The following is a 27938-nucleotide window of genomic DNA, read 5'->3' on the forward strand; positions in this document are numbered from 1 at the left end:
GTCTGGGGAAACTGAACAAAATCTTTCTATCCGCTGGAGCAAAGCTGCAGCTCGGCAGTGCCAGGGAGATGCCTGTAGGTGTGAAGTGCCCCTGGCATAGCACAGCAGCATGGCGGCTGACGGCGAGGGCTAGTCACTCCACGCTCCCGGTGAGATCTGACGGCAATGGGATGCAGCGAGGCCTCCTCATTGGCTGATAGTCCGCACTTTGGAGGTAAGATTCTTTTTTTTTTTTTTTTCTCCAGTACATTTTGGCAAGTAAAGGCTTGCTTACCTGTCACAGCCAGCGATTGTGATATATAGAACACGCCGGATGATACTGTGACCGTACACACATTGTAATGCCACGTGACATTTCATTGATTACTAATTAATTTAGGTGTTTGGATTTTTTCCCATTTTTCACCAAATTACTAGTGTATTAAAATTGTTGCTTGTGTGATCCGTGGATAAAACTCAACTTTTTTGCCTATTAAAATGTTAACGAGTATAAGGACTAAAATGAATAGAATAGCAATAAGGTCATTAGTTGTGCCATAAAACACATTGTAATCAATCAATAAAGTAAATTATTATTTATTATTATAGCGCCATTAATTCCATGGCGCTTTACAAGTGAAAAAGGGTATACATAAAACTAGTACAACAATCATTAACAGTACAAAACAGACTGGTACAGGAGGAGAGAGGAAATCTTGCCCATAGGCGTTTACAGCAGTGTCAGACAGGGAGAGGATGTAAAGGGTATAGGGATAAGTAACAGTTCCCCGTGTAAGATCATGTAATTGATATGGACTAAAGGGTGAAATGAGTGGGTTCATACAGCTGTGATATTGCGTCCATGATTGGATCGTAATACTTGGCCCGACCGGCGGGTCTCCTGACCAGAACTAAAGCCTCATACGTGCCCGTAAAACAGCTTAGGTTAGGAGACATGTGCTCAGCCTTGACATGAAGTATGGCCCTCTGATCCCTAAATCTGACCGTAGGACCTTACACTCCCTAAACAGTAAGTAGATTCAATGGCTAAAGGTTTAGACACTCAGGTTCTATATGTAGGAAATGTACCGTAAAAAAATTTTTGTAGAAAAAAATCTGAGTATTCTAGCGGCAGTGTTAATAACTTATGAAATCTCATCCAAGCTCTGCAAAGAAAATCCGCACCTTAAATTAACAGATGGTGCAATTTTCAATTTCTGTGTCTGGTTTCACCCTCTGCACTGTAAATCTGTACGATATGGTTTACTATATGCTATAACGTCCCGCAAGCCACAGCCGGTCCTCTAGCAGTTCCGGTTCGGCCTGTGGACCAAGAGAGACAAAGGGCTGAAAACAGTGCATTGCAGGATGGACCATGCCCTCCGTCGCCCATGTCACCGCTATCTGCATTCTTAGGATGTGGGTAACTGTGAATACATTGTTAGAGGAGAGGCCGCCAGGTACTTCTACCAATCACCATGTGAGAAAGCAGACATGATCACATCACAGAAGTGCGTCTGTTGTGCGGACGGTCAGTGCAGTAGAGCGCTGGGAGAATGAAACCAAGGTGAGAATGGGGGGAGGATTTTTTTATTTATTTATTTTTTTTTTTTACATATGGGCATGGGTTCATACTGTATATAGGAGGTTATGTGGGGCTCATAAAGTATATACAGTGGAAATCAAAATTCAAGAATAATGTATGATAACTTGCTTTTTTTCAGAAATAATGTAATCTACATTGATCAACATTTGAAGGGTTTGGGGTTTTTTTTGTAAGGGGTACACCATGCCGCTAGAACAGTGTTTTACAAAAGATCCAAAGCTTATCACCATAAAACCTTTATGTTGCCTAAAACGTGATGATCATAATTAGAGAACAGCAATGACTGCAGCACAGAGATTATAACTAAATTTTCTGAAGGTAACAACAGTCACCAATCAGTAGGAATTATATAGTCTCTCACACTGCTCTGGTGTGATTTTGGTCCACTCCTCTTCCAATCTCTTCCACAGTTCTTTGACTATTGTGGGTTTCTTGGCCATAACTTCTGGAAAATTCTTGGTGATAAAGTTTTCTATTGGGTTTAGATCAGGACTCTGGGCCGGCCATTTCATTGTTTCAGTGTTTTTTTGTATCAAGGAACGATTTTATCCAATTTGCTGTGTCGGGGCATTGTCCTGCATGAAAATTGCTGGCTGATGAACGCAAGAAAGGAGCCACGTGTTGTTGAAGGTTCTGATACACACTTTCATTCACTCTGCCATGTAGCTGTATGAGAGGTCCAACTCCTCCTGCAGAAAGCATTCCCGAAACCACGACTCTTCCTCCACCACCTTTCACTGGCTTCTTAGCACACTTTGGGTTCAGTCTTTCCCCAGTTTGTCGACGAACATAATGCTTCCCATCAGGCCCAAATAAATTAACTTGCTTTTGTCACTAAAATGAACTGTGGAGTACTTCTCCTCTGTCCTCACTACATGCTCCTTTTGATTCTTTCTGGTAATGAGAGGTTTGGTTTCTGCAGAGTGGGCTTTCAGTCCAAATGCTCTTAAACATCGTGGCTCTGTATAATGAGACAGATCCTTACCCTGTTCAGTGCTGAACTGGCGAGCAATTCCAGCTGCAGTGTTAAAACTATTACCCATGGAGATTCTCCACATTATCCTGTACTGTCTTGCATTTTTCTTTCGAGGGTGACCAGCCTTCTTGGGGGACTTGAAAGAGTTTGTGATGTTGTAAAGATGCAATATTCCCGAAATCAGACTTGGAACGCCCAACTTCTCTTGCTATGGCTGATAGGGTCACCCCTTTGGCCATCATCTGGACAACCTGCTACCAGAGGGTTTCAGTCACTTTGTAATGGCACACCATTTTTGCAAAGTCAATGCAAGTTAGGCTGTCTGTTACATAGGGTTTGTCAAATCATTAAGGAAATTAGCACCAGGTGCCAGATTAACAGCAATACCTTGCAGGCATCTGAAAGTGTTCTCTAATTTTGATCAGTGCTCTTTTATATTTATCTCGTATACATTTTTATTATGTGCTTTACAATAAATTCAGTTTATGAAATAAGCTTAAAATACTAAGAGTTTCCTCATGTTGGGATATAATCATATAGGACGACACAATGACCGCAACATTTAGGAAATTGTGGTGTTCTCTAATTTTGATCTCCAGTGTAGGAGGCTATATGGAGCTCATAATGTATGCAGTTATTGGAGGCACAAAGTATGTAGGGGCTATGTGGGGCTCATAAAGTGTATAGGAAGCTATGTGAGGCTCAAAATGTATATGACAGGTTATTTGAGGGCTCATCATACACATAAGCTATTTGGGGGCTCATAATATGTGTGAGGCTAGATGGGTCTCATGCTGTATATAGGAGGCTATGTGGGGCTCTTAATGTATATAGGAGCATACATGGGGCTTATAGTGTATATAGGCTCATATTTAGTGTTGAGCAGACCCAGACTGGAAAAATCCGGATCTGCGCGGTTTCAGCGGTAGATCCGGGTCCGACCCGGACGCGGGATTCCGGGTGCACGATCCAGATTCGTTTTGGTTTTTTTTCCCCCTTTTTTTTTTTATCTCCCTCTCTCCTTTTCTCTCTCCCTCTCTCCGTTTCTCTCCCCCTCTCTTCGTTCCTCTCTCCCTCTCTGTTTCTCTCTCCCTCTCTCCGTTTCTCTCCCCCTCTCTTCATTTCTCTCCCCCTCTCTTCGTTTCTCTCCCCCTCTCTTCGTTTCTCTCCCCCTCTCTTCGTTTCTCTCTCCCTCTCTCCGTTTCTCTCTCCCTCTCTCCGTTTTTCTCTCATTATCTCCGTTTCGCTCTCTCGCTCTCTCTGTTTCTCTCTCTCTCTCCGTTTCTCTCTCCTCTCTCCGTCTCTCTCTCTCTCTCTCTCCGTCTCTCTCTCTCCATTTCTCTCTCTCTCTCCGTTTCTCTCTCTCCGTTTCTCTCTCTCTCTCCGTTTCTCTCTCTCCGTTTCTCTCTCTCTCTCCGTTTCTCTCTCTCTCCGTTTCTCTCTCTTTCTCTCTCTGTTTCTCTCTTTCTCTCTCTCCGATTCTCTCTCTCTCCATTTCTCTCTCACCGTTTTTCTCTCTATCTCTGTTTCTCTCTCTCTCCGTTTCTCTCTCTCTCTTTCTCTCTCTCTCTCCGTTTCTCTCTCTCTCGTTTCTCTCTCTCTCGTTTCTCTCTCTCTCGTTTCTCTCTCTCTCCGTTTCTCTCTCTCTCGTTTCTCTCTCTCCGTTTCTCTCTCTCCGTTTCTCTCTCTCTCGCGCGTTTCTCTCTCTCTCCGTTTCTCTCTTTCTCTCTCTCTCCGTTTCTCTCTCTCTCCGTTTCTCTCTCTCCGTTTCTCTCTCTCTCGCGTTTCTCTCTCTCTCCGTTTCTCTGTTTCTCTCTCTCTCTCGTTTCTCTCTCTAGTTTCTCTCTCTCTCTCTCGTTTCTCTCTCTCTCGTTTCTCTCTCTCTCCGTTTCTCTCTCTCTCCGTTTCTCTCTCTCTCCGTTTCTCTCTCTCCGTTTCTCTCTCTCTTCGGTTTCTCTCTCTCTTCGGTTTCTCTCTATCTTCGGTTTCTCTCCCTCTTCGGTTTCTCTCTCTCCCTCTTCGGTTTCTCTCTCTCTCCCTCTTCGGTTTCTCTCTCTCTCTTCGGTTTCTCTCTCTCTCTTCGGTTTCTCTCTCTCTCTCTCTTCGGTTTCTCTCTCTCGTTTCTCTCTCTCTCGTTTCTCTCTCTCTCTCGTTTCTCTCTCTCTCTCGTTTCTCTCTCTCTCTCGTTTCTCTCTCTCTCTCGTTTCTCTCTTCGGTTTCTCTCTCGTTTCTCTCTCTCTCCGTTTCTCTCTCTCTCTCCGTTTCTCTCTCTCTCTCCTTTCTCTCTCTCTCCGTTTCTCTCTGTTTCTCTCTCTCGCCGTTTCTCTCTCTCTCAGTTTCTCTCTTCGGTTTCTCTCTCTCTCTCCGTTTCTCTCTCTCTCGTTTCTCTCTCTCTCCGTTTCTCTCTCCGTTTCTCTCTCTCTCCGTTTCTCTCTCTCTCCGTTTCTCTCTCTCTCCCTCTTCGGTTTCTCTCTCTCTCCCTCTTCGGTTTCTCTCTCTCTCCCTCTTCGGTTTCTCTCTCTCTCCCTCTTCGGTTTCTCTCTCTCTCCCTCTTCGGTTTCTCTCTCTCTCTTCGGTTTCTCTCTCTCTCTTCGGTTTCTCTCTCTCTCTCTCTTCGGTTTCTCTCTCTCGTTTCTCTCTCTCTCGTTTCTCTCTCTCTCTCGTTTCTCTCTCTCTCTCGTTTCTCTCTCTCTCTCGTTTCTCTCTCTCTCTCGTTTCTCTCTCTCTCTCGTTTCTCTCTTCGGTTTCTCTCTCGTTTCTCTCTCTCTCCGTTTCTCTCTCTCTCTCCGTTTCTCTCTCTCTCTCCTTTCTCTCTCTCTCCGTTTCTCTCTGTTTCTCTCTCTCGCCGTTTCTCTCTCTCTCAGTTTCTCTCTTCGGTTTCTCTCTCTCTCTCCGTTTCTCTCTCTCTCGTTTCTCTCTCTCTCCGTTTCTCTCTCCGTTTCTCTCTCTCTCCGTTTCTCTCTCTCTCCGTTTCTCTCTCTCTCCCTCTTCGGTTTCTCTCTCTCTCCCTCTTCGGTTTCTCTCTCTCTCCCTCTTCGGTTTCTCTCTCTCTCCCTCTTCGGTTTCTCTCTCTCCCTCTTCGGTTTCTCTCTCTCCCTCTTCGGTTTCTCTCTCTCCCTCTTCGGTTTCTCTCTCAAATTCAAATTCAAATTCAAATATGCTTTATTGGCAGGACCAAAATACAATTAGTGTTGCCAAAGCAAGAGAAATACAGTAAGTGTGGTGGGAGGGGATCAGGGTTATGGGGAGTTGGGGGGCACAATTTGGGCTCTGACAGTCCATTTAGGGGTCTTAGGTTCCCCTCAGCTTATGACATGTGGTGACATATTGGGCGGCGATCTCCACCATTGATTCCTCTTCCCCCAGTAGGAAGCGGAGTTTCATGTCCTCATCCATGGATGGAAAGCCCGGGCTATGGGTGGTAAATTTCTGGAAGTGGGAGCCCCTCACTGCTGAGTATTTGTCACAGTGCAGTAGGAAATGCGTCTCGTCCTCCAGAGCCCCCTGCTGGCAGTGCTGGCACAGTCTGTTCTCTCGCAGCTTGTATGTCTGTCGGTGCCGCCCTGTTTCCACCTCTAGGCTGTGGGCACTCAGTCTGTACAGGCTCAGGGTCTGCCTGTCTTTGGGGTGGCGTAGCCTTTCCAGATATGGGGCCAGAGTGTAGTCCCTCCGCAGTGACCGGTAGATGGTGAGTTTCTGGGAGTTCTCTAATTCACTCTTCCAGTCCTCTATGTATTGCATCTTGCAGCTCTCTGAGATCTCTTTTATTTGGGCTTTTGTCAGGGGGTGTTGCTGACTTTGGCTGGACTGGCTGCCGGGGTTCCTGGCTTGCTCTGGGCTCCGGCTCAGCAGGGCTTTATGATGGTAGGAGCTGGGGTTGCTGTTCTGTGTGTGTGCCTGGTGTGATAGCGCCCTCTTGTGTATAGTGAACCATAAGGGGAATCGGCCCAGCTCTGCCCTACAGGCTATGTTTGAGGTGCTGCGATGGACTTGGAGGAGATATTTACAGAACTCCATGTGGAAGACTTCGGTAGGGCTGGAATCCCACTTTGTGTGGTCTGGGTAGGTCACTGGGCCCCATACCTCGCTGCCATATAGCAGTATAGGGGTGATGACGCTGTCAAATATCTTGAGCCAGACTCTCACAGGTGGTTTGAGGTGGTACAGTTGTCTTCTGATGGCATAGAAGGTTCTGCATGCTTTTCCTTTCAGGGCTTCTGCTGCTTGCTTGAGGCTCCCGTTATTGCTTAGCTCCAGACCGAGGTAGGTGTAGCTGCTGGTGTTCTCCAGCGTGGAGCCATTTAATGTGAAGGAGGGAGTGTTTATTTTGTTCTGGTTCCTCTTCTGAAACACCATGACTTTGGTCTTCTTTTGGTTGATGGGAAGCGCCCATGTGGTGCTGAATGTTTCCAGTACTGCCAGGCTATCTTGGAGGCCTCTTTCAGTTGGGGAGAGTAGCAGGAGGTCATCTGCGTACAGCAGGAACTTCACCTCTCGGTCATGCAGACTGAGGCCTGGAGTGGGGGAGGACTCTAGAGCTGTTGCTAGTCCATTTATATAGATGTTGAATAGAGTTGGACTCAGGCTGCAGCCCTGTCTGACCCCACGGCCCTGTCGGAAGAAAGCCGTCCTCTTTCCGTTCACCTTCACGCTGCACCGGTTCTCAGTGTATGAGCTCTTGATCACGTCGTAGGTCCTGCCACCTATTCCGCTCTCCAGGAGTTTCAGGAACAGGCCTGGATGCCACACTGAGTCAAAGGCCTTTTTGAAGTCCACGAAACATGCAAATATTTTCCCCTGTTTTTTGTCGTGGACGTGGGTCTTGATGAGGCTTTGCAGGGTGTAAATGTGGTCCGTGGTGCGGTGGTTTGGCATGAACCCAGCTTGGCTTCTGCTGAGGACGTCACCCTGGGTGAGGAAGGCGATAATCCTTTTATTAATGATGCTGTTAAACAGTTTTCCCAGAATGCTGTTAACACAGATCCCTCTGTAGTTTGCTGGGTCATATCGGTCTCCATCCTTGTAGATGGGCGTTATGAGACCTTGATTCCAGCTTTGAGGGAAGTAGCCGGCACTCAGGACGTGGGTGAATAGTTTAGCCAGTGCTGCATGAATATCTGGGGAACTGTATTTGATCATCTCTGGCAGGATGCCGTCACTGCCCGCGGCCTTCTTAGATTTTAGCAGTTTGATTCTGTCTTTTATTTCCAGCACACTGATTGGTATGTCCAGAGGATTTTGAAAGTCCTTGATTGTCTCCTCCATGTCCCTCAGTTTAGTCATTATATGCTCTTGTTCTGGGGTTAGGTCGTCTTCTGGGATATTCTTGTAGAGGCTCTTGAAGTAGCTGTGCCAGATGTTGCCATTTTGAATGTGGAGGGTACTTTGCTTGGGACTTGTACCGATATGGCTCCATGTCTCCCAGAATGAGTTATCCTGGAGGGAGTCTTCGAGCTGCTGCAGTTTGTGGGAGATGTGCTTTTGTTTTTTCTCCTTGAGGGTTCGCTTGTATTGCCTCTGTAGGGTGTCATGGACCACTCTTAGCTCCTTGTTGTCCGGGTCTCTGTGTTTTTGATTTGAGGCTATCCTTAGGGAGTTGCGCAGTGTCTTGCATTCTTTATCAAACCATTTTTGGCCTTGTTTATTTGTAGGTCTCTTGGAGTTGGTCCTTCTGAGGCCTGCTAGCTCTGCCATGGTATATAGGATGTTATTAAAGTCGTTTACTGCCAGGTTGACCCCTTGCTGGTTTGATGTATAGGATTTTGTGTGAAAGTTTACAAGCAGCTCTTTAATCTCTGTTCTGTTGGTCGTGTTGGTGTATTCAATGGCTAAATGTTTGGACCACTTGAAGGATGGTGGCAAATTGTGGAGACCGCTCAAGTGGGGCTTTTGTGTGGGTGACTTGTCCGTGGATCTCAGGTACAGCAGTGTCTGGTTGTGGTCTGACATGTGGGTGTCGGGGGTGACTATGAAGGCATTCATGTTTGCTGGGTCCATGTCTGTTATGGCATAATCCACTACACTACTGCCCGTGTGGGAGTTTAGTGTAAATCTCCCTAATGAGTCCCCCCTGGTGCGCCCGTTCAGTATATGCAGCCCCAAGCTCCGGCACAGGTTCAGCAGTTTTCTGCCGCTTTTATTCACCACTCTGTCATAGCTGTTTCTTGTTGTCTGTACTGAGTCTCTGTAGAAGGGCTCATCTCCCAGGACGTATGTGTTTCCGTCAGGTGACAGGTAGTCCTTCTCTGTACCTGTCCTGGCGTTCAGGTCTCCACAGATGAGCACCTTACCTTTGGACTGGAATTGGGCAGCCTCCCTCTGAAGTTCCTCGTAGATGTCCGGCTTATAGTATGGGGATTCTGATGGAGGGATGTAGGCTGCGCAGAGGTAGATGTCCTGCTGAGAGGTGAGGATGGAGCTGCTTATCTGCATCCAGATATGGCTTTCTCCTCTTTTTATTGCCTTGATATGTTCTTGGATCTCCTCCTTGTACCATATTAGTATGCCCCCTGAGCAGCGGCCATGTTTGGTGTTCTTGTTTTTCTGGGCGGAGACAGAAAATTCCTTGTATCCCATGGGTGCGAGAGATTCCTCCTCTGCCCGGGCCCATGTCTCCAGGAGGATCTGGATGTCAATGTTCTTTAGCCTTTGTTTGAAGTCTGGGTCATTTGTCTTGGACCCAAAAGCTGAGGCATTCAATCCTTGAATGTTCCAGCTGCTGATAACTAAGGATGTCATATTTAGTTGATATACCTTATAATACCTCTCTCTCTTCGGTTTCTCTCTGTCTCCCTCTTCGGTTTCTCTCTCTCTCCCTCTTCGGTTTCTCTCTCTCTCCCTCTTCGGTTTCTCTCTCTCTCCCTCTTCTGTTTCTCTCTCCCTCCCTCTTCGGTTTCTCTCTCCCTCTTCGGTTTCTCTCTCTCTCTCTTCTCTCTCTCTCTCTCTCGTTTCTCTCTCTCTCGTTTCTCTCTCTCTCTCTCGTTTCTCTCTCTGTCTCTCGTTTCTCTCTCTCTCTCGTTTCTCTTTCTCTCCGTTTCTCTCTTCGGTTTCTCTCTCGTTTCTCTCTCTCTCCGTTTCTCTCTCTCTGTTTCTCTCTCTCCTTTCTCTCTCTCTCTCCGTTTCTCTCTGTTTCTCTCTCTCTCCGTTTCTCTCTCTCTCCGTTTCTCTCTTCGGTTTCTCTCTCTCTCGTTTCTCTCTCTCTCATTTCTCTCTCTCTCCGTTTCTCTCTCTCTCCGTTTCTCTCTCTCGTTTCTCTCTCTCCGTTTCTCTCTTCGGTTTCTCTCTCTCTCGTTTCTCTCTCTCTCTCGTTTCTCTCTCTCTCCGTTTCTCTCTCTCTCGTTTCTCTCTCTCTCCGTTTCTCTCTCTCTCAGTTTCTCTCTCTCTCTCTCTCCGTTTCTCTCTCTCTCCGTTTCTCTCTCTCTCCGTTTCTCTCTCTCTCCGTTTCTCTCTCTCTCGTTTCTCTCTCTCTTCGGTTTCTCTCTCTCTTTGGTTTCTCTCTCTTCGGTTTCTCTCTCTCCCTCTTCGGTTTCTCTCTCTCCCTCTTCGGTTTCTCTCTCTCCCTCTTCGGTTTCTCTCTCTCCCTCTTCGGTTTCTCTCTCTCTCTCTCTTCGGTTTCTCTCTCTCTCTTCGGTTTCTCTCTCTCTCTCTCGTTTCTCTCTCGCTCTCGTTTCTCTCTCTCTCGTTTCTCGCTCTCTCTCGTTTCTCTCTCTCTCTCGTTTCGCTCTCTCTCGTTTCTCTCTCTCTCTCGTTTCTCTCTCTCTCTCTCATTTCTCTCTCTCTCGCTCTCGTTTCTCTCTAGTTTCTCTCTCGTTTCTCTCTCTCTCGTTTCTCTCTCTCGTTTCTCTCTCTCTCGTTTCTCTCTCTCTCGTTTCTCTCTCGTTTCTCTCTCGTTTCTCTCTCGTTTCTCTCTCTCTCGTTTCGCTCTCGTTTCTCTCTCTCTCTCGTTTCTCTCTCTCTCGTTTCGCTCTCTCTCTCGTTTCTCGCTCTCTCTCGTTTCGCTCTCTCTCTCGTTTCGCTCTCTCTCTCGTTTCTCGCTCATATTTCTCTCTCTCTCGTTTCTCTCTCTCTCTCGTTTCTCTCTCTCTCTCTCTCTCTCGTTTCTCTCTCTCTCGTTTCTCTTGTGACCCCTTGGGAAAATTAATTGCCCACCCCTGTGCTATAGGATTCTTATTTAAATTTTACCTGAAATACAGAATATAAAAATTGAATTTGTGGGTTACTTTCCTCTGTATAGGAACTTACAATCTAAAACCAGTAAGGAGAAGCTATAAATGGAGATCATGTTTATACAGTTTGCACAGGGAGCTAACAAACCTATCAATTACCAAGTCCCAATAACACAGATATTATTGCCATATAGTATTCGTGCATTGTTGTATTACATTTTTGACATACTGCACTATCTCTGATGACGTGAGCACATTGTATTTCCATAGTATGTGACATGTACAGGTATGCTGCTGCATAATTAGTGCCTGCTCTGAAATATACAAAGCTGAGACGTGGGGGAGATCTGCAGACATTGCTAAAGAATTATATACTTAAAAACGTAAAAAAATGTATTCTTTGGTTGTGTACATGGATATTCTTTTGCTCAGGATTTCAATTTCTGGAGGATCTGATGAGAAATGTGTATCAGAGAAAAGAACCTGGTTATGTCTATTGTGTTTGTGGAGATACTATAGAGATATAGTTTTTTTTAGCGGTCATAAAACAAATTAACCTAAAGCCAATGATCCTCATTTATCGAAACTCTTTAATAAGAAAACTTCCTTTATTGTCCACAGAAACCAATCAGAGCTCAGCTTTTGATTGAAAAAAAATAACATGAAAGAAAATGTCATAAATTCCAAAAACCTTTTAAATTAGCAAATCAACTCTTCTGAGATGTAAATTGGAGATAACTTATACCATGTATTGTCAAGCTTTCTCCAGGGCACAGCAGCCGCTCATCAGGCAGAAAGACAGAGTGGATAGCAGAGTGAGCAGCCTCTTCTGACTTAAGCGTCCGTGGTATCTCCAGTATTAGATCAGGAACACAGGGAGGAAAGTGGTGTGAGCAGCCTCTTCTAACCTCAGCATCCTTGGTATCTCCAGTATTTCATCAGAAAGACAGGATGGACAGCAGTGTGAGAAGCCTATTTTTAGCTCAGCACCATTCTTAACTCCAGTATTATAATAGAAAGACTGGATGTACAGCAGTGTAAGCAGCCTCCTCTTACTTCAGCACTCTTGATATCTCCAGTATTAAATAAGAAAGATAGGGAGGATAGCAGTATCATCAACCTCTCCTTATCCAAGTCCTCTTTGTATCTCCAATATTAGATCAGAAAGACAGGGTGGACAGCAGTGTGAACAGCCTCTTCTTACGTAAGCACTCTTGATATCTCCAGTATTAGATGAGATTGACCGGGTAGACAGCAGGATGACTTGCTGCCTCTTCCTTTCTTGACTCAACACCCTTGGTATCTCCAGTATTACATCAGAAAGACTGGATGAACAGCAGAGTGAGCAGCCTCTTCATACTTCAGCACCACTGATAACTACTGTATAAGATTAGAAAGACAGGATAGCCAACAGTCTGAGCAGCCGTTTTTTGGGGTTTTTTTTTACCTCCGTTCAGTAGTGTGAGCAGCCTCTTCTTACCTCGGCTGCACTGATCATTCCAGTATTACATCAGAAAGACATGATGGACAATCTTGTATGGGACCTCTTTTTTTATGGCAACATCTGTAGTATCTTCAATATTACATCAGAAAGACTTGGGGCACAGCAGTTGGAGCAGCCTATACTTGCTTAAAATGAAAGCTGACTTCTGGTTGCTATGGACAACAAATAAAGTTCTGCTATTAGACAGTTTAGATAAATTAGGCCCGATTACACTGAATTCCCTGAAAAGTACCAAACCCCTGAGATCCATCTTGTACTCTGTAAGCCTCGTTTATACAATGCAAAATGACGGACGTGAAGCAGTTACTCATACCAACCAATTAGATGTCTTTTTTTTTTTTTAACTAAACTAAACTGAATGTGGTTGCTATAGGCAACAACTCCACTTTTGATTTTTGTACTTGAGGGGAATAAACCAGAGCAAGGCCTGTCCATGGAATCTGAGGGTTATAACACCAGGTACTATTCATAATTCCTATGACAAGTAATAGGTTGGCACTCAAGCCTGCTTTACACGGGACGACCGATTGTGCGATTTCACAATCGATCGTACCCGCCCCCGTCGTTTTTGCGTCACGGGCAAATCGCTGCCCGTGGCGCACAAACTCGTTTAATCCCCGTCAGATGCACTTACCTTCTGGATGACCTCACTGTGGGCGACGAACGTCCACTTCCTGAAGTGGGAGGGACGTTCGGCGTCACAGCGACGTCACACAGCCACCGGCCAATAGAGGCGGAGGGGCGGAGATGAGCGGGACATAAACGTCCCGCCCACCTCCTTCCTTCCGCATAGCCGGCAGGTGCCACGGGACGGAGGTAAGCTGCTGTTTATCGTTCCCGGGGTGTCACACGGAGCGGCGTGTGCTACCCTGGGAACGATGAGCAACCGGCGCCATTTCAATTAAACGAGATTATGGAACCGAGCGACGAGTACACGACTTATGATTTGTGACCGATACTGCGTCGCTCGGAGGTGTCACAGCCCGATGTCGCAAGCGATGCCGGATGTACGTCACAAAAACCGTGACCCCGACGATCTATCGTACGATAGATCGTCTCGTGTAAAGCACCCTTTATAGTTATCTTTAATTATTGTTCATCTATTCCAAAGTCCAAAGTAACGCGTTTCGGCTTACAACATAAAGCCTTTCTCAGTTTCTCTTACACTGGTTGAGAAAAGCGTTATGTTTTAAGCCAAAACGCGTCACTTTGAAATATGGAATAAATGAACAATAATTAAAGATAATTGTGAGAGCTGATCTCTTTCTGCATTTGGGGTTGCCACCCCAGGATCCGTGCACCACAGCGAAGGAAGTTCCTGCCTGATTATCTCCATATAGCAAGTAATCGGGACAAAAATGTACTGTACAACAAGCATTTCTAGGCTGTGGATCATTGGCTATGCTGATTTACACTGTGGCTATCTGGTCCGTATATGCCCTGTGGCCGTTAGTTTGAAATGAGTGGTGATGTATAATTCACATTTGTCTTTGTGTAGGTAACGCGTCATGGAGTGATATTTCCAGCTAATAACAGGATGAGACTGAGCAGCTTCTCTTACCTATCTCTGCTTCTTGTCTGGGACTCTGGTAAGTTCTGCCATTGGAATTGTTCTCCCGGAGATCGCCCAACCTTTTCATTCAGCTCTTTACTTGAAGAATGCTGGATAAGTAAGTTGTCAAAGAACACTAACAAAACACTCTATCTTATAAAAGAAAGTCAACTTAAAAAGTAACCCAAATTGTGTAGAGGATAACACGCAGCGACGTATCTAACGATATATCGCCGGGGTCATGGATTCCGTGACGCACATCCGGCATCGTCAGCGACGCCGTTGCGTGTGACAGCAAGGAACGACCGTTAACAATGGAAAATACTCACCTTATCGTCCATCGTTGACACGTCGTTCCTTTTTAAAAAAATCGTTGATTGTGGAGGACGCAGGTTGTTCGTTGTTCCTGCGGCAGCACACATCTCTACGTGTGACACCTCAGGAACGACTAACTACAGCTTACCTTTGGCCGCCGGCAATGAGGAAGGAAGGAGGTGGGCGGGATGTTACGTCCCGCTCATCTCCCCTCCGCTTCTATTGGGCGGTCGCTTAGTGACGCCGCTGTAACGCCGCACGAACCGCCCCCTTAGAAAGGAGGCGGTTTGCCAGCAACAGCGACCTCGCTAGGCAGGTAAGTACGTGTGACGGCTCCAAACTATTTTGTGCGCCACGGGCAGCGATTTGCCTGTGACGCACAAACGACGGGGGTGGGTGCTTTCACCAGCGATACCGCTAGCGATATCGCTGCGTGTAACACCCCCTTTAGGAAGAAATATGCTGAAAAGGAGGAAGGTACTCAAGACAATTGGAGGAACAGTAATGATGAATCGGACTCCAAGCACTTCCTTGGGCAGGATCGCTGATAGTACGGTAGTAACCAGAGGCGTAACTAGATGTTCAGCTCGGGGGACAAAACATCTGAGTGGGCCCCTAACCAGGTTACAGTTACAAATGGAGACTTAGAGCTAATGTTCTTTCTGATGGGACCGTTCAGTTTTCCAGTCTTTTCTACCTGGCTCAGACCGACATGACAACTTCTCCAACCACAACTCATCTGCAGAGAATACAACAAAGATTAGAGATGAGAGGACCTGTGGAAGTTCGGTTCAGCGGGTTCATCCAGACTTTAGATAAAGTTTGGTTTAGGACCCGGACTTAACCTGAACCAAAATGGAAATCACTAATTAGGCTGGTCCGGTCTCTTTATCAGGCATGGTTTGAGGGACTTGGGAGAGACAGCAATCTGGTGAATGAACATTTGGCTGCCAGCTTTCTCCTGTCTATGGCTAGCTTTAATCCTCAGACTATGTTCACACATGGAAGGCTATGAGATTTCAGAAATCACATGCACTGAATTTGGGAACGGCATAATTTTACAAATCTCCATGTCAGCCCTTGCAGCGTTTTTTTTTCACTCATAGAAAGCAATGTGAAAGTTAGAAAGCGCTGCAAAAATTTAGCAAACAGGTTTTTCTGCATTTTTGGTGAATAAAACGAACTTTATTACAAAAAAAGCAGCAAAGAGTGGTTTATATGCAGCGTTTTTACTGCCAAAAGGAGAGTATTTGGCTGCAGACAAAAAAGGTAGCTAAAATGTCATGTGTTTAACCTTCCCAACAATGAAATCCACAACCCTGTCAGCCATTGTTGGAATTGAGTTACTTGGCTCACCAGAGGAAATGATACCGAATGTCCATCCTCCACCCATACAGAACATGTCCATGTTTACTTGCATTAGTAATGTCATCTTTACACTGTATAACGCCTGCCTGGAGCCACAGACTCAGACTGGCTGTAAGGGGAGGCTAGAGAAAAGCCGCTCACAAAGCAGGACCCTGAGAACTCTGAAACCCTTTAACCCCTATACAGGGATTTGGAATTACACAGAGCCCCAGAGATCACTTCCTGTGGTAGGCTGTAGTCCGTAGTGGTCAGGCAGGGTCAAAAACCTGGAAATGCTAAACAGGAACAGAATCGGCAGGCAAGGACGTAGTGAGGAGACAAAGCAGAGGTCAAATCCGGAACTGGCAGCAAGGTACAAAAATGACAGGCAGGAGGGTAGTCAAAAAACAAGCAAAAGTCAGCGCACAGGCATAAACATACAAACAGCACATGAACCAGGAGTACAGAACTATCTCTGGCAGTGGTCACATGACAGGAGGGGGAATAAGAAGGGTATGGTGTCTTCCCATTGGCTGCAGGTGAATGATGGCAACTTCAGCTGGAAGACACATGCCACCTACAGTCATCCAGTGGTACTGCAGGTTCTAGGGAAACCCAGCCTAGTGGATGAGCGGAGCCTGTGCTCAGCAGAGCCACGGGCACCGACTCCTCTCCCATCATCAGCACTATCCATGGTGGGAACACGGCGTCGCCTGGCGATCGAAGCAGAAGTCGCACGTGCGGACTCCGGTGGGGACATGACAACAGGTTTGGGCGGCACACCATGTGAATCTTGTAACTACTGTAGGTTCACGTCCCACCATGGCTTCTAGTTCACTTGAGCCAACAAAAAGTGCAGAAGAAAGAAATGAGACTGCACCTCCACTGTAATAAATCCACTGATAAGCAAATATGATCAATATGCAATATTTTGACTAATAACCTAGCTTTTTTTTTCATTAGCCATGACAAATGGTTGGTTGCAAAGTTCCTTTTCAATGTAACAGACTATATAGAGGGGTTCAATTCAGTAACCTAGTTTCTAAAAAGTTAGTCTTCAGCTTGAATTTTGCAGCACATTATTGTGTCTAATATGTGGGCTTAGTGGTAACATGATGAACCAATGGTAGACTCGGTGCCAGCCAAAGATATTAGAGAGTGTGTTCTCCAAATCCATGCTAGTCACAGCATTCCAATGACTACATCATCCACAGATCTCTGTAAGTGCTTTCATACTGCATTTTGTCAGTGGTCTTCGTACATCTGAACCCCCCCGCAAAACAGGATTTGGACATATGCGCTGACAGGGCCATTGTCTATAATGGTACAGACGTAGTCACCATGCACACCATTTTTGGGCATTTATGCTTATTGGAGGTGGACATCAAAACATAGTACATTACGTCTGGGTGTCCGCCTCTAGTAGGCGTATACACTCGAAAATAGAGCATGACCGAGCACATGATGACTCCCTTCTCCACCAGTCTAGTCAATGGCTCTGTCGGCCCATATGTTCGAATCCTGTTCATATGCCCCAACAGGACCACTGAATGGTGACAAAGCGCAGTGTGAAAGCGGCCTAAAATGGTATTATCCACATCCTGAACTAAAATAAAAGCTGCAACCTCCATTAATTGATCTCAGATTCCCATGATATGTCTGTGAAGGTGGTCAATATTTGTTCCATGTTTGGCCTATACTGCAATAATGAAATCTCATTCTACAAAACGCTGGTGTTGCCAAAATTATATTTGGGGGTAAATGGAAGATGATGGTTATTAAATCCAATACTACAGGTCTACAGCTTAGGATTGTAGAGAAATACAAAGTCCAGTCTTTGTTCCGCCACATACAAAAATCAAACCCCCAAAGTCAGAAAAACCTGCCAAATATATTATGTGAATGGGGGCCTCCTGATTATTCCGCCACAAAAATTATATCTCGGCATTAAGGAGCAGAAAAGTTGAATTTTAGCATTCAATTCTTTTGTTTTCAGTGGACATAGAGAAGCCACCACCTAAGTCTGGCAGTGGCTTATTCATTTCCCTCCTTTAAAAAACACACAAACTAATGCAAAGCTTTATTTGTGGGAGTTAAAACTAGTCATCGAATGGGCATGTAGCTGACCATTATATAAAGTATGTGGACATCCTTAGTCAGGAGTTATAGAGGCAACACAAGTGGCCATAACTGTTGTCTCCTAGTCAAGAGGAGATTTTTGGTTTTTTTCTAGATTTACAGGTCTATATTTTACAGTCCGTAATTCCAGTCTTTGGTCTACAAACCTGATTTAATGGCCTTGTAGGCATATAGAAAGTTGTTCATGGGCGGACATGTCGCGGTCGGCGGCGGAGACCACGTCAGGGGGGCTACTCGAGGCGCTCGGATCCGGGGTTTGTGCAGCAGCCCGTCGCCCACAACTTAATAAAGGGGTTATTTACAGGGGAGAGTTTGTCAGTGACGCCACCCGTGGGTTGCGGTGATAGATTGGTGACACCGCCGCTGCCTTGGTATGGGGCGCCCGGGGCTGATGGAGCGGGGCAGCAGGATGGTATCCCCTCCTCTGGTAGGGGAGGTGTGTTCCCGGGGCCCAGGTGTAGGTGGAGTGCAGTGCTGGGGCTCAGTCTGCAGGCTGGACCGGATGACATTGGTGTACTCACTGTTGATTGAATAAACCACACAAAGTCCAAGCGGTAAACCAAGTGCCGGATACCAGTAGCCTCCGGAGGGGTGTGCTCGGGTCCCGCACACCGGTGAACAGATCAGTGGCCCTTCCTCCTGCACTTCTAGTTTTTGTGTCTTGTTTGTTGACTAGTCCGCATGGAATGGGAAAAGTCCACTCCCGGTGTCTTTGGTGTGGGAGCTGTTGCCCGCGAGAGCTGACCCTTGGGATTTTTACAGGCACTTGTAGATGCCCTATCCCCCCCGTTGGGCTTCCGTCTCGCTCTATCTGGGCTGCTTGTGGGACAAGATCTGGAACCTTGTACCCTGTTGGTTAATTGACAAGGTGCTTGCGGCTGTCCTCGCCCTTGGGTCCAAGTACCCCGACTGTGCACGGCCTCCGAACCGGATTCCTGCTGTTGGCACCGGTCGGCTACAACCCTGTCCCGGTCCACTTAAGGTCTCCCGCGACCGGATCTCCGTCGCCTGTGGCCCTGCTCTGCCGTCTGCCACCTAGTCAGCTTAGGTAGTCCGGGAGCTACAACCCCCATCTACCACTTCACTCCTCTCACTTCCTCTGTCTCCTCTAGACTATTGTGTTCCCTCCCCTGACACCCCATGACCCCTAGGTGGGCGTCACCATCTGCCTGGCCCCACCCACTGGTGTGTCCCTATTGTCCTGGGGGGGTGACTAGACTTTTTGGCTGGTGTTTGTACCTGTGCGTGGGGTTGTGTTGGTAGGCTGAGGAGGAAGGAATCAGGCATCTGGAAGATGGATGCATTCTCCTGTGACAACCTGGTTTTGTCAGGGCGTCACAGACCTATCATTGGGGCAACCTGTGCAGCTATGTAGAAGCTCAAGAGGTTAGTGGGCCCATCACCACGTCCAAAACAGGTGGAATTGTACATTATTAGGTGCTATTGCACTGCAGAAGACCCATATACTATTCTTGCACAAGGGTCTTCTTCTGTCTGTCTGCCACCGAGGTTGTTAGTTCAGATCCAAGACAGGAATTACGTTTTTTTATATGGAATATAAAATACGAATGTGTGAATATGGCCTTAGTCATCTGAGTTTTACTAATCATTATGTTCTTTTTTTTTTCATTCAGTTTTCAGTGAGCCTGGCTATCTTCTCCTGAAACAATCTCACCACAAAGCCCTAAGTAAATCTCCTGTCTATGTGGACTTCAGTATTCAAGGCAATTACAGCTCAACAAATGTTTCAGTCACTCTTCTGGATGTAAAGAGCAACCAAATGATTACAAGTAAAGAGCTTCCGGCAAACCAGTCACAGGGTGAGCTGGAATTTGAGTGTATCCATTTCATTTCAGTCGGAATCTATCAGTTTCAAATGAACCTGGAGGCAGAAAATGATAGCTCCATTACTTTCGTGAGCAGCCTCCTAAACGTCACCTGGCCAATTTTTCACATTGACTTGAACAGGACGATCAAAGATACGCTGAGATTTTTCCAGATTGGAGTCTTCACTAATGAACAGCTATGCTCTGGATTTCCCAATCAAGAGCCCATACTTCTCCTGGAGGTTGAGCACACTCACAGCTTTCAGGAGATAGAGGAACCAAGTGCTGACAGATTCATGCTGTATAAGACATACAAGGAGGTCCTATTGTCCTCCTCTCAGTGGGTAGAGTTTGAATGTGCATCAGTACGACCTGAAGCTTTCATTACAGTATCCCTTAAAACCATGCTTTCCGAGTCGGTCATTGCTCATATGGGACCCGTTGACCTTGTAAAGACCTTTAAATATAAACTTGTTACCATGATGGAAAAAAAATGTGATACGTCTTTGGCTATTTCCATTATAGCTCCTCCATGTAATTATGCTGAAGGGAAACTAATTGTGTACAAAGAATCGCCCAGAAGCCCGGGTGAAGGTATTACTACAATAGCAGAAAGTGCTCTACAAAAAGGAGACAAGAGCTCCCACTTCAACTGCACCTTGTTTGAGATTGGGAAAAATAAATACTGCTTCGAATTTTTGGTGTCTTCTACTGACACTCTGAGCAACTCAGTACCACGAGCCAAGCAGTGCGTGGAGATTCGGAGAGAAATAGGTGAGTAAATATATTTTTGGAGTTCATACATGTAAGTGTTTTGAGAGGTGTAAGGGTTTTCCTGTAAGAAGAATGCCCAACCAGAAGAAATGGCTTAAGTGAACCTGTTAGGTGCAATATGCACCCAGAACCATGAGCAGTCCTGGGTGCATATTGCTAATCCCTACCTAGCTGTCCCTGCCTATAGTAGCATACATAGTGATCTTTAGAATAAGTATTTCTAAAGATCCTTTATAATATGCTAATGACCACTGGGACTAGTTGCAAGGGCGTTAGTTCCCTTGGCTAGTCAGTCCTCTTAGCATGTAAGCACGCTCTTGTGGGTGTGCTAACATGCTAATGAATGTACAGCATCAGGGGCTTGGTCGATCTCACTGCTCTCTGCTGCCACCGCGCCTGATGCTGGATTTCAGCTCAGTATACATGATCAGGAGTTCCGGACTTCCGGTCAGACGTACTATGAAGCTGGGTGTACGCGTCACGGCTTCAAACTGATGTAGTGCGCATGACCGGAGGTCCAGTCACATTCTGATCATGTACACTGAGCTGAAATCCATGCCTCTGACGCTGCGCATTCATTAGCTTGTTAGGACGCCCACACGGACATGCTTACATGCTAAGGGGGCCAACTAGTCAAGGGAATTAACGCCCTTGAGTCCATGGCCTCATTAATATATCATGAAATATCTTTAAAAATACGTCTCCTAAAGATCTCTTTATCTATGCTACTAGATACAGGGACGGTTAGGCAGAGATTAGCAATATGCACCCAGAACTGCTCTTGGTTCTAGGTGCATATAGGACCTGACAGGTTCCCTTTAAAATGAAGAAATAGCATAGACTCACCTATTTTCTGGTGGTGCTGCCAGTCTCTACGTAGCTGCACCTGCAGTGATGACTTGACTTTTACTATGGTTTTCACCCTTGTGTGAAATACTAGACAGCTTGTTTAGAGGACTCCTGAATAAGTTCTATGTACAAGCTTTGTATTCCTGAATCACTAAATAGTTTAGATCACTATCTGACTTTTAATCAATATTGTTTTTTCTTTAATAGAGACGTGGAGTATGTGGCAACCATGGAGCTCCTGCAGTGTGACTTGTGGTGATGGTCACAGAGAACGGTACAGAAGTTGCCTTTCATCATCACCTGTAAATGCTCAATGCAATGGGAACACAAAGGAGACATCTCTCTGCTCCCTAGAGGACTGCTTGTGTATGTCAGCTACTCTCTGCAATATTATGATTTTGCCTAGGTGGTGGGTCGGACACATAAAGGCCTATAATCTCCTGCTTGAGGTCCAAATTCTCATCCCTCAGTCAATCTGGCCCTCCATCTTCCCCCATGCTTCACTGATTGACAGCTTTGGCTTTTCTAGGGCCACCATTGTCTCGAGAAAAGCTGATCTAAATGGAGATGTGCTTGGTAGAGTTAGGCCAAAAGATTCATAGTTAATAGATTGTGGCTGCTGGATCAAAGCCTTGCAAACTGCCTCCTACCTGCTGTCATTATTGGTACCGCTTATGTTTAGTAGACACAGATCCACCCCATCGTTGTATGCTGCATACAAGCCACCATGAAAAGCCTGCTAATCCTTAGAGTTGCCAGGAAGGACAGCCTGTAGAAGGGAGTTCACCGGACTCCATGGGCTACCTACAGACACTGAACCAGAGTCTTGCAAATGTTTTTGCTCAACTCTAGGGCTTATTTCATAACATAATTTTGCCCTGATGGACTCCATTTTTAATACAGTGGATAAAAGAAGTATTGAACACTTCATCAATTTTCTAAGTAAATATATTCCTAAAGGTTCTATTGACATTAATTTCTCACCAGATGTCGGTAACCACCCATCCAATCCACACAGGCAAAGAAATCATAATGTCCATAAATTTAGGAATGTGCAATAATGGAAAATGACACAGGGAGAAAGTATTAAACACACTTATTGAAATTTATTTAATACTTCGTACAAAAGCCTTTGTTGGTAAAAACCACTTAGACACCTCCTGTATGGATAAACTAGTCACATCCATTGCTCAAGTGTGATTTTGGCCCATTCTTCCACACAATCACTCTTCAAATCGTGAAGGTTCTGTGGCTTCTTCTGTGAGCTCTGAGCTTTAGTTCCTTCCATAAATTGTCTATTGGATTCAGGTCAGGTGATTGGCTGGGTCATTCTAGTAGCTTTATTTTCTTTCTCTGAACCCAGCTGAATTTCCTTGGCTGTGTGTTTGGGATCATTCTTTTGCTGAAATGTCCACCTTTGTTTCATCTTCATCATCCTGGTAGATGGCAGCAGATTTTTATGAACAATGTCTTGGTACATTTGTCCATTCATCCTTCCTTCAACTATATGAAGTTTGCCAGTGCGTATGCAGAAAAACAGCCTCACACCATGATGTTCCCACCTCCAAACTTCACTATTGTTATGATGTTTGTGGCCTCCAAACATTGTGTATAATATTGCAACTAAAGAGTTCAACTTTGGTATCATCTTACCAGATTATATTCTCTCAGTATTTCAAAGGCTTGTCTAAATGTTGTTGAGAAAACTTTAAACGCAGCTAAATGTGCTTTTTTGTGGAGTCTTGCGTAGTGAGCGTGCATACAGGCCATGGAGGTGGAGTGCATTACTTATTGTTTTCTTTGAAACAATTGTACCTGCTGATTTCAGGTCTTTCTGTTGCTCTACACCGCTTGGACAACTCTTCTGATTCTGTTCACGCCTCTGTCTGAAATCTGAAGCACTTAGTTGTGGCCGGTTTATGGTGACATTATGTTCTTTTCAATTCTAGATTATGGCCCCCAACAGTGCTCACTAGAACCTTCAGTAGTTTAGAAATTTTTCTGTAACCAATGCGATCAGTATGTTTTACAAAAATAAGGTTGTGAAGGTCTTGAGACCGCTCACTAGTTTTACCATCATGAGATGTTTCTTGTGTGTCACCTTGGTAATGAGACACTTTTTTTTACACCATCAGTTGAACCAGCTGATATTCTCTTTCAATAATTGTCAGGATTGCTTTCTAATTAAGGATATATTTCAGCTGGTGCCTGACTTTCCAGACCTCTTTCTTTCTGCATGTGTACTATACTTATTCCCTGTCTCATTGGACATGAGTACATTTATGGACATCTGTGGTTTGATTTCTTTGCCTGTGTGGATTGGATGGGTTGTCATGACTTCAGGTGAGAAATTCATGTTATTAGAACTCTTAGAAATATAATTACTTAGAAAATTGGTGACGTGTTTAATACTTATTTCACCGGAAGTATGTTTTTGTAGTGTAGGGTTTATCAAATAAATGTATCATATTAAATGTATTCTTAAATCATATTAAAAAAAAATATATATATATATATATATATATATAAAAATATATAATATGTACGGAAAGTATTCAGACCCCTTTAAGTTTTTAACTTTGTTTCAAAAAACAGAAATGTAGAAATTTTTGCAAATTTATTAAACATGAAAAACTGAAATATCACATGGCCATAAGTATTCTGACCCTTTGCTTCAGCATTGAGTAGAAGCAACCTTTTGAGCTAGTACAGCCCTGAGTCTTCTTGGGAAGGATGCAACAAGTTTTTCACACCTGGATTTGGGGATCCTCTGCCATTCTTCCTTGCAGATCCTCCCCAGTTCTGTCAGGTTGGATGGTGAACGTTGGAGGATGCCATTTTCAGGTCTCTCCAGAGATGCTCAATTGGGTTTCGGTCAGAGCTCTGGCTGGGCCAGTCAAAAATGGTCACAGAGTTGTTTGGAGACCACTCCTTTGTTATTTTAGCTGTGTGCTTAGGGTCATTGTCTTGTTGGAAGGTGAACCTTCGGCCAAGTGTGAGGTCCAGAGCACTCTGGAAGACTTTTTTTTCCAGGATATCTCTGCACTTGGCCGCATTCATCTTTCCTTCAATTGCAACCAGTTGTCCAGGCCCTGCAGCTGAAAAACACCCCCATAGCATGATGCTGCCACCACCATGTTTCACTGTTGGGATTGTATTGGACAGGTGATAAGCAGTGCCTGGTTTTCTCCAAACATACCGCTTAGAATTTTCACCAAAATGTTCTATCTTCGTCTCATCAGACCAGAGAATCTTATTTCTCATAGTCTGGGAGTCCTTCATGTATTTTTTGCAAACTCTATGCGGACTTTGATATGTCTTGCACTGAGGAGAGGCTTCTCTCAGGCCACTCTGCAATGATAGTTGACTTTATGGAAATTTCTCCCATCTCCCTATTGCATCTCTGGAGCTCAGCCACAGTGATCTTTGGGTTCTTCTTTACCTCTCTCACCAAGGCTCTTCTCCCACTATTGCTCAGTTTGGCTGGACGGCCAGGTCTAGGAAGAGTTCTGGTGGTCTCAAACTTCTTCCATTTAAGAATTATAGAGGCCACTGTGCTCTTAGGAGCCTTCAGTACTTCAGAAATTCTTTTGTAACCTTGGCCAGATCTGTGCCTTGCCACAATTCTGTCTCTGAGCTCCTTGGGCAGTTCCTTTGACCTCATGATTCTCATTTGGTCTGACATGTACTGTGACCTTTGAGGTCTTATATAGACAGATTTCCAAATCAAGTCCTATCAGTTTAATTAAACACAGATGGACTCTAATCAAGGAGTAGAACCATCTCAAGGAGGATCACAAGGAAATGGATAACATGTGACTTAAATATGAGTGTCTGAGCAAAAAAGTCTGAATACTTATGACCATGTGTTATTTCAGTTTTTCTTGTTTAATAAATTAGCAAAAATTTCTACATTTGTTTTTTTCCTGACAAGATGGGTGCAGACTGTATATTAATGAGAAAAAAAATGAACTTTTTTGAATTTACCAAATGGCTGCAATGAAACAGAGTGGAAAAGTTAAAGGTGTCTGAATACTTTGAATACTTTCCGTACCCACTGTATGTTATTTATATATATATATATATATATATATATATATGTATATATATATATATATATATATATATATATATATGTACTGTATATTATTATGCTTTGCTTATACAGCACGATCATATTTCACAGCACATTACAGATATTCTGATCACTTTCCCAATTACTGTTAATAATCTAAATTTCTCATCTGTATTTCTTTGGAGTTTGGGGGGAACCTAACGATCCTGGAGGAAACCCAAACAATCATGGGGAGAACTTACAAAACAAATTGCAGATGTCCTTGTTGGGATTTGAACCCAGGACTTCACTGCTGCAAGGCAACTGTGCTGTTTAATTGCCATATTTGTTTTTTAAGGAAAACTCATCGGGAAATCCACTGTTGCCCTCTCCTGATTTTTTTTTTTTTTTACTTTTTTTTGTAATATTCGAAATGAGAGTAATTGTCCTAATTGTGGCTAGATGGTACAACTGTTGATAAAAACGATACATTGATATACTGTAACTTCATACAGATTTGCACAAAGAGCTTGGAAAATAATCTACTTCAAAGTACCATGGTTCTGCCATGCAGTGCAATATTGAGGGATAAAAAGTTAAGGTTTAATTAAGTGTGTACCAGAAATGGATTGCAAAGTTAGTCATACACGTACGGTAGGTCGGGGCAACACGGGGCACTTGTGTGATCCTCACATGACACTCAGCTCACGCTGTCAGTACAGCAGAGCCGAGTGTCATGCGAGTGTCCCTGCAACTGAGGTCCGATCGTGTGAGTGGATCTCAGCTGCGGGGGTAAGCCGGCTTTGAGGAGGGGCGGACCGGCACTGAGGAGGGAAGGGAGGGATTTATCTCCCTCTCTCCTCCGCTGCCAGCTATTGCGATTCTCGCTCTGCACTCGCGGTACACCGGTGTACTGCGAGTGCAGTGCGATTTTTCTCTCGCCCCATAGACTTGAATGGGTGCGAGAGAAAGAGTCTTGCATTACAATCGCAGCATGCTGCGATTGTTTTCTCGGTCCAATTAGAGCTGAGAAAATAATTGCTCATGTGTGCTGACACACAGGCTAATATTGGTCTGAGTGGAATGCGATGTTTTATCGCACTCCACGTGCACCGTTTTTCTCGCCGTGTGGCTTACGCCTTAACATGTGACTTGCTTACACATATTTTAGTTATATATGCCATGTTTGGTAATAAAATGTGCGATTTTGCTGTATATCTCATTGTGTATGGTGTCTACAGACTTATATATTTTATTTTCTTCCTTTTGTTATAGCAGTAAAACCTTCAAGCAAATCTACCACAAATACCAATGACAATCCCAAAACAAGCAACACCGTTACTATCACTGGGATTTCTCTCTGTCTTTTCATCATCTTCATCACCATTGTGATCACAGTCTGGAGGAGGTTCACTAAGGCGGGCAAGTGCAGTACGGCGGCCAGACATAGCTCTTCTCATTCAGCCAGCTGTCGTAAAAACTCTGATGAAGAAAATATCTACCAAGTGAGGGAAAGCTTCTCGGATGCAGGAGATGGTCAACAGGAAAGTATGGAGGAAGAAGTCCATATACCATTGAACTATAGGCAAAGCACCCGTGTGACTGAGGATGAAAACATGGCAGAGAATGACTGTACACAACCAAATAGTCAAAAATTAATTCCACCCATCTTTGGTTACCGTCTTGCTCAACAACAGCTGAAAGAGATGAAACAGAAGGGTCTCAAGGAGGCCACTAAAGTGTATCACGTATCTCAGAACCCAATGGCAGATACTGCAGTAGATGTTTCACTGGCTCCTCCATTGGTCCCTGAAAATGTAGACGAAATGGCAGGAAATAAGTTCAGAATACAGTCTCCATTCTTAGAAGCAAAGAACAACCATATCCGAAATGCCAGTGAGAGGCATAGCCCAAGGTCTATCTTTTCACCAACACATGGCCCAAGTCAAACACTACCTAAAATATCCCATGTTAGGAACAGTGACGCTAAAGGAAGATATGACCGAGGTTATCAAAAAAATAACTTCCGAAGAACTTGTAGTTTTCATGAAACCAAACACATTAAACCTTATAGAGAAAGAAGTCTGACATCCCTAACACCGAGGCAAACAATGGTGTATAATTCAAGGAGCAAGATGTGGGAATATTCCACAGTTGACAGAGTTAAGCATAAACCAGCAAGACTAGAGAGGAGTCCAGAAAATCTTACAAGGGGCATCTCTTTCCCTCTTGATGCTACTGCACAGTCACCAAAAAGTCAATATCTGCGACCAGGAGAGAGTAAACCGGATTTAGTATGTAGCAGGTACACTGCCGGTAAATCAAAACCAGAGAGATCAGAGCAAAACCGAATACGAAAAGGTCCTTCACCAGTGGAGAAGTCCTGGAACCAAGGTCAGGAGGCCTCTCCTTCCCCTAATGAGAATTACCAAAGGAACCCTGTCCATAGTCCAACACGTTACCGGAGGGAGAAATGTCAGAGTTTTCCATGGGGGAATGAATATTCCTTCTACGATAATTCCACTTTTAGACTTACAGATGCCGAACAACAGATGCTCGACTTACCTGGATATTTTGCCTCTAATGAAGAAGATGACACCAGTACTCTAAGCATTGAAAGACTTGTCCTCTGATTATACAGTCATGGAATAGACATTGTGATTGTTTGTATATTTTGCACATTTACAGACAGGGTTGTCATTGGTCACATTGTACTGTGGTGACCTCTCATCATCATGTTAATGGAACATTAAACATATCCCCAATATAAACAGTTTAGCAGAAATATGTCACAACATTTTTTTCCTATCCCCTTCTATCATCAAGGTATCTTCATTGCTCTAGAATAGAAG

At 44.7% G+C, this 27938-nt stretch overlaps 1 protein-coding gene across 2 annotated transcripts; it reads left to right on the forward strand.

Moving 5' to 3' along the window:
- On the forward strand, positions 1–27872 carry THSD1 (thrombospondin type 1 domain containing 1). 2 transcript variants are annotated; one of them, XM_075334586.1, is made up of 5 exons: positions 1–214; positions 13729–13819; positions 19218–20183; positions 21240–21398; positions 26362–27872. In XM_075334586.1, the coding sequence occupies exons 2-5, from the start codon at positions 13768–13770 to the stop codon at positions 27717–27719; spliced, it is 2535 nt and encodes an 844-aa protein (XP_075190701.1). In that variant the 5' UTR covers positions 1–214; positions 13729–13767; the 3' UTR covers positions 27720–27872. The 2 variants fall into 2 exon arrangements, with proteins under 2 accessions (XP_075190701.1, XP_075190702.1); XM_075334587.1 differs by having other exon boundaries at positions 26365–27872.
- The last annotated feature ends 66 nt before the right edge of the window (positions 27873–27938 follow it).

This window comes from Anomaloglossus baeobatrachus, chromosome 2 (assembly GCF_048569485.1).
Source record: "Anomaloglossus baeobatrachus isolate aAnoBae1 chromosome 2, aAnoBae1.hap1, whole genome shotgun sequence".
In the NCBI taxonomy this organism is placed as follows: Eukaryota; Metazoa; Chordata; class Amphibia; order Anura; family Aromobatidae; genus Anomaloglossus; species Anomaloglossus baeobatrachus.

Coding starts and splice junctions, on each gene's coding strand:
- THSD1 (XM_075334586.1), top strand. CDS start 13,768: ATGAGACTGAGCAGCTTCTCTTACCTATCTCTGCTTCTTGTCTGGGAC. Junction 13,820..19,217: donor GCTTCTTGTCTGGGACTCTG/GTAAGTTCTGCC, acceptor TTTTTCATTCAG/TTTTCAGTGAGCCTGGCTAT. Junction 21,399..26,361: donor CTCCCTAGAGGACTGCTTGT/GTATGTCAGCTA, acceptor CTTTTGTTATAG/CAGTAAAACCTTCAAGCAAA.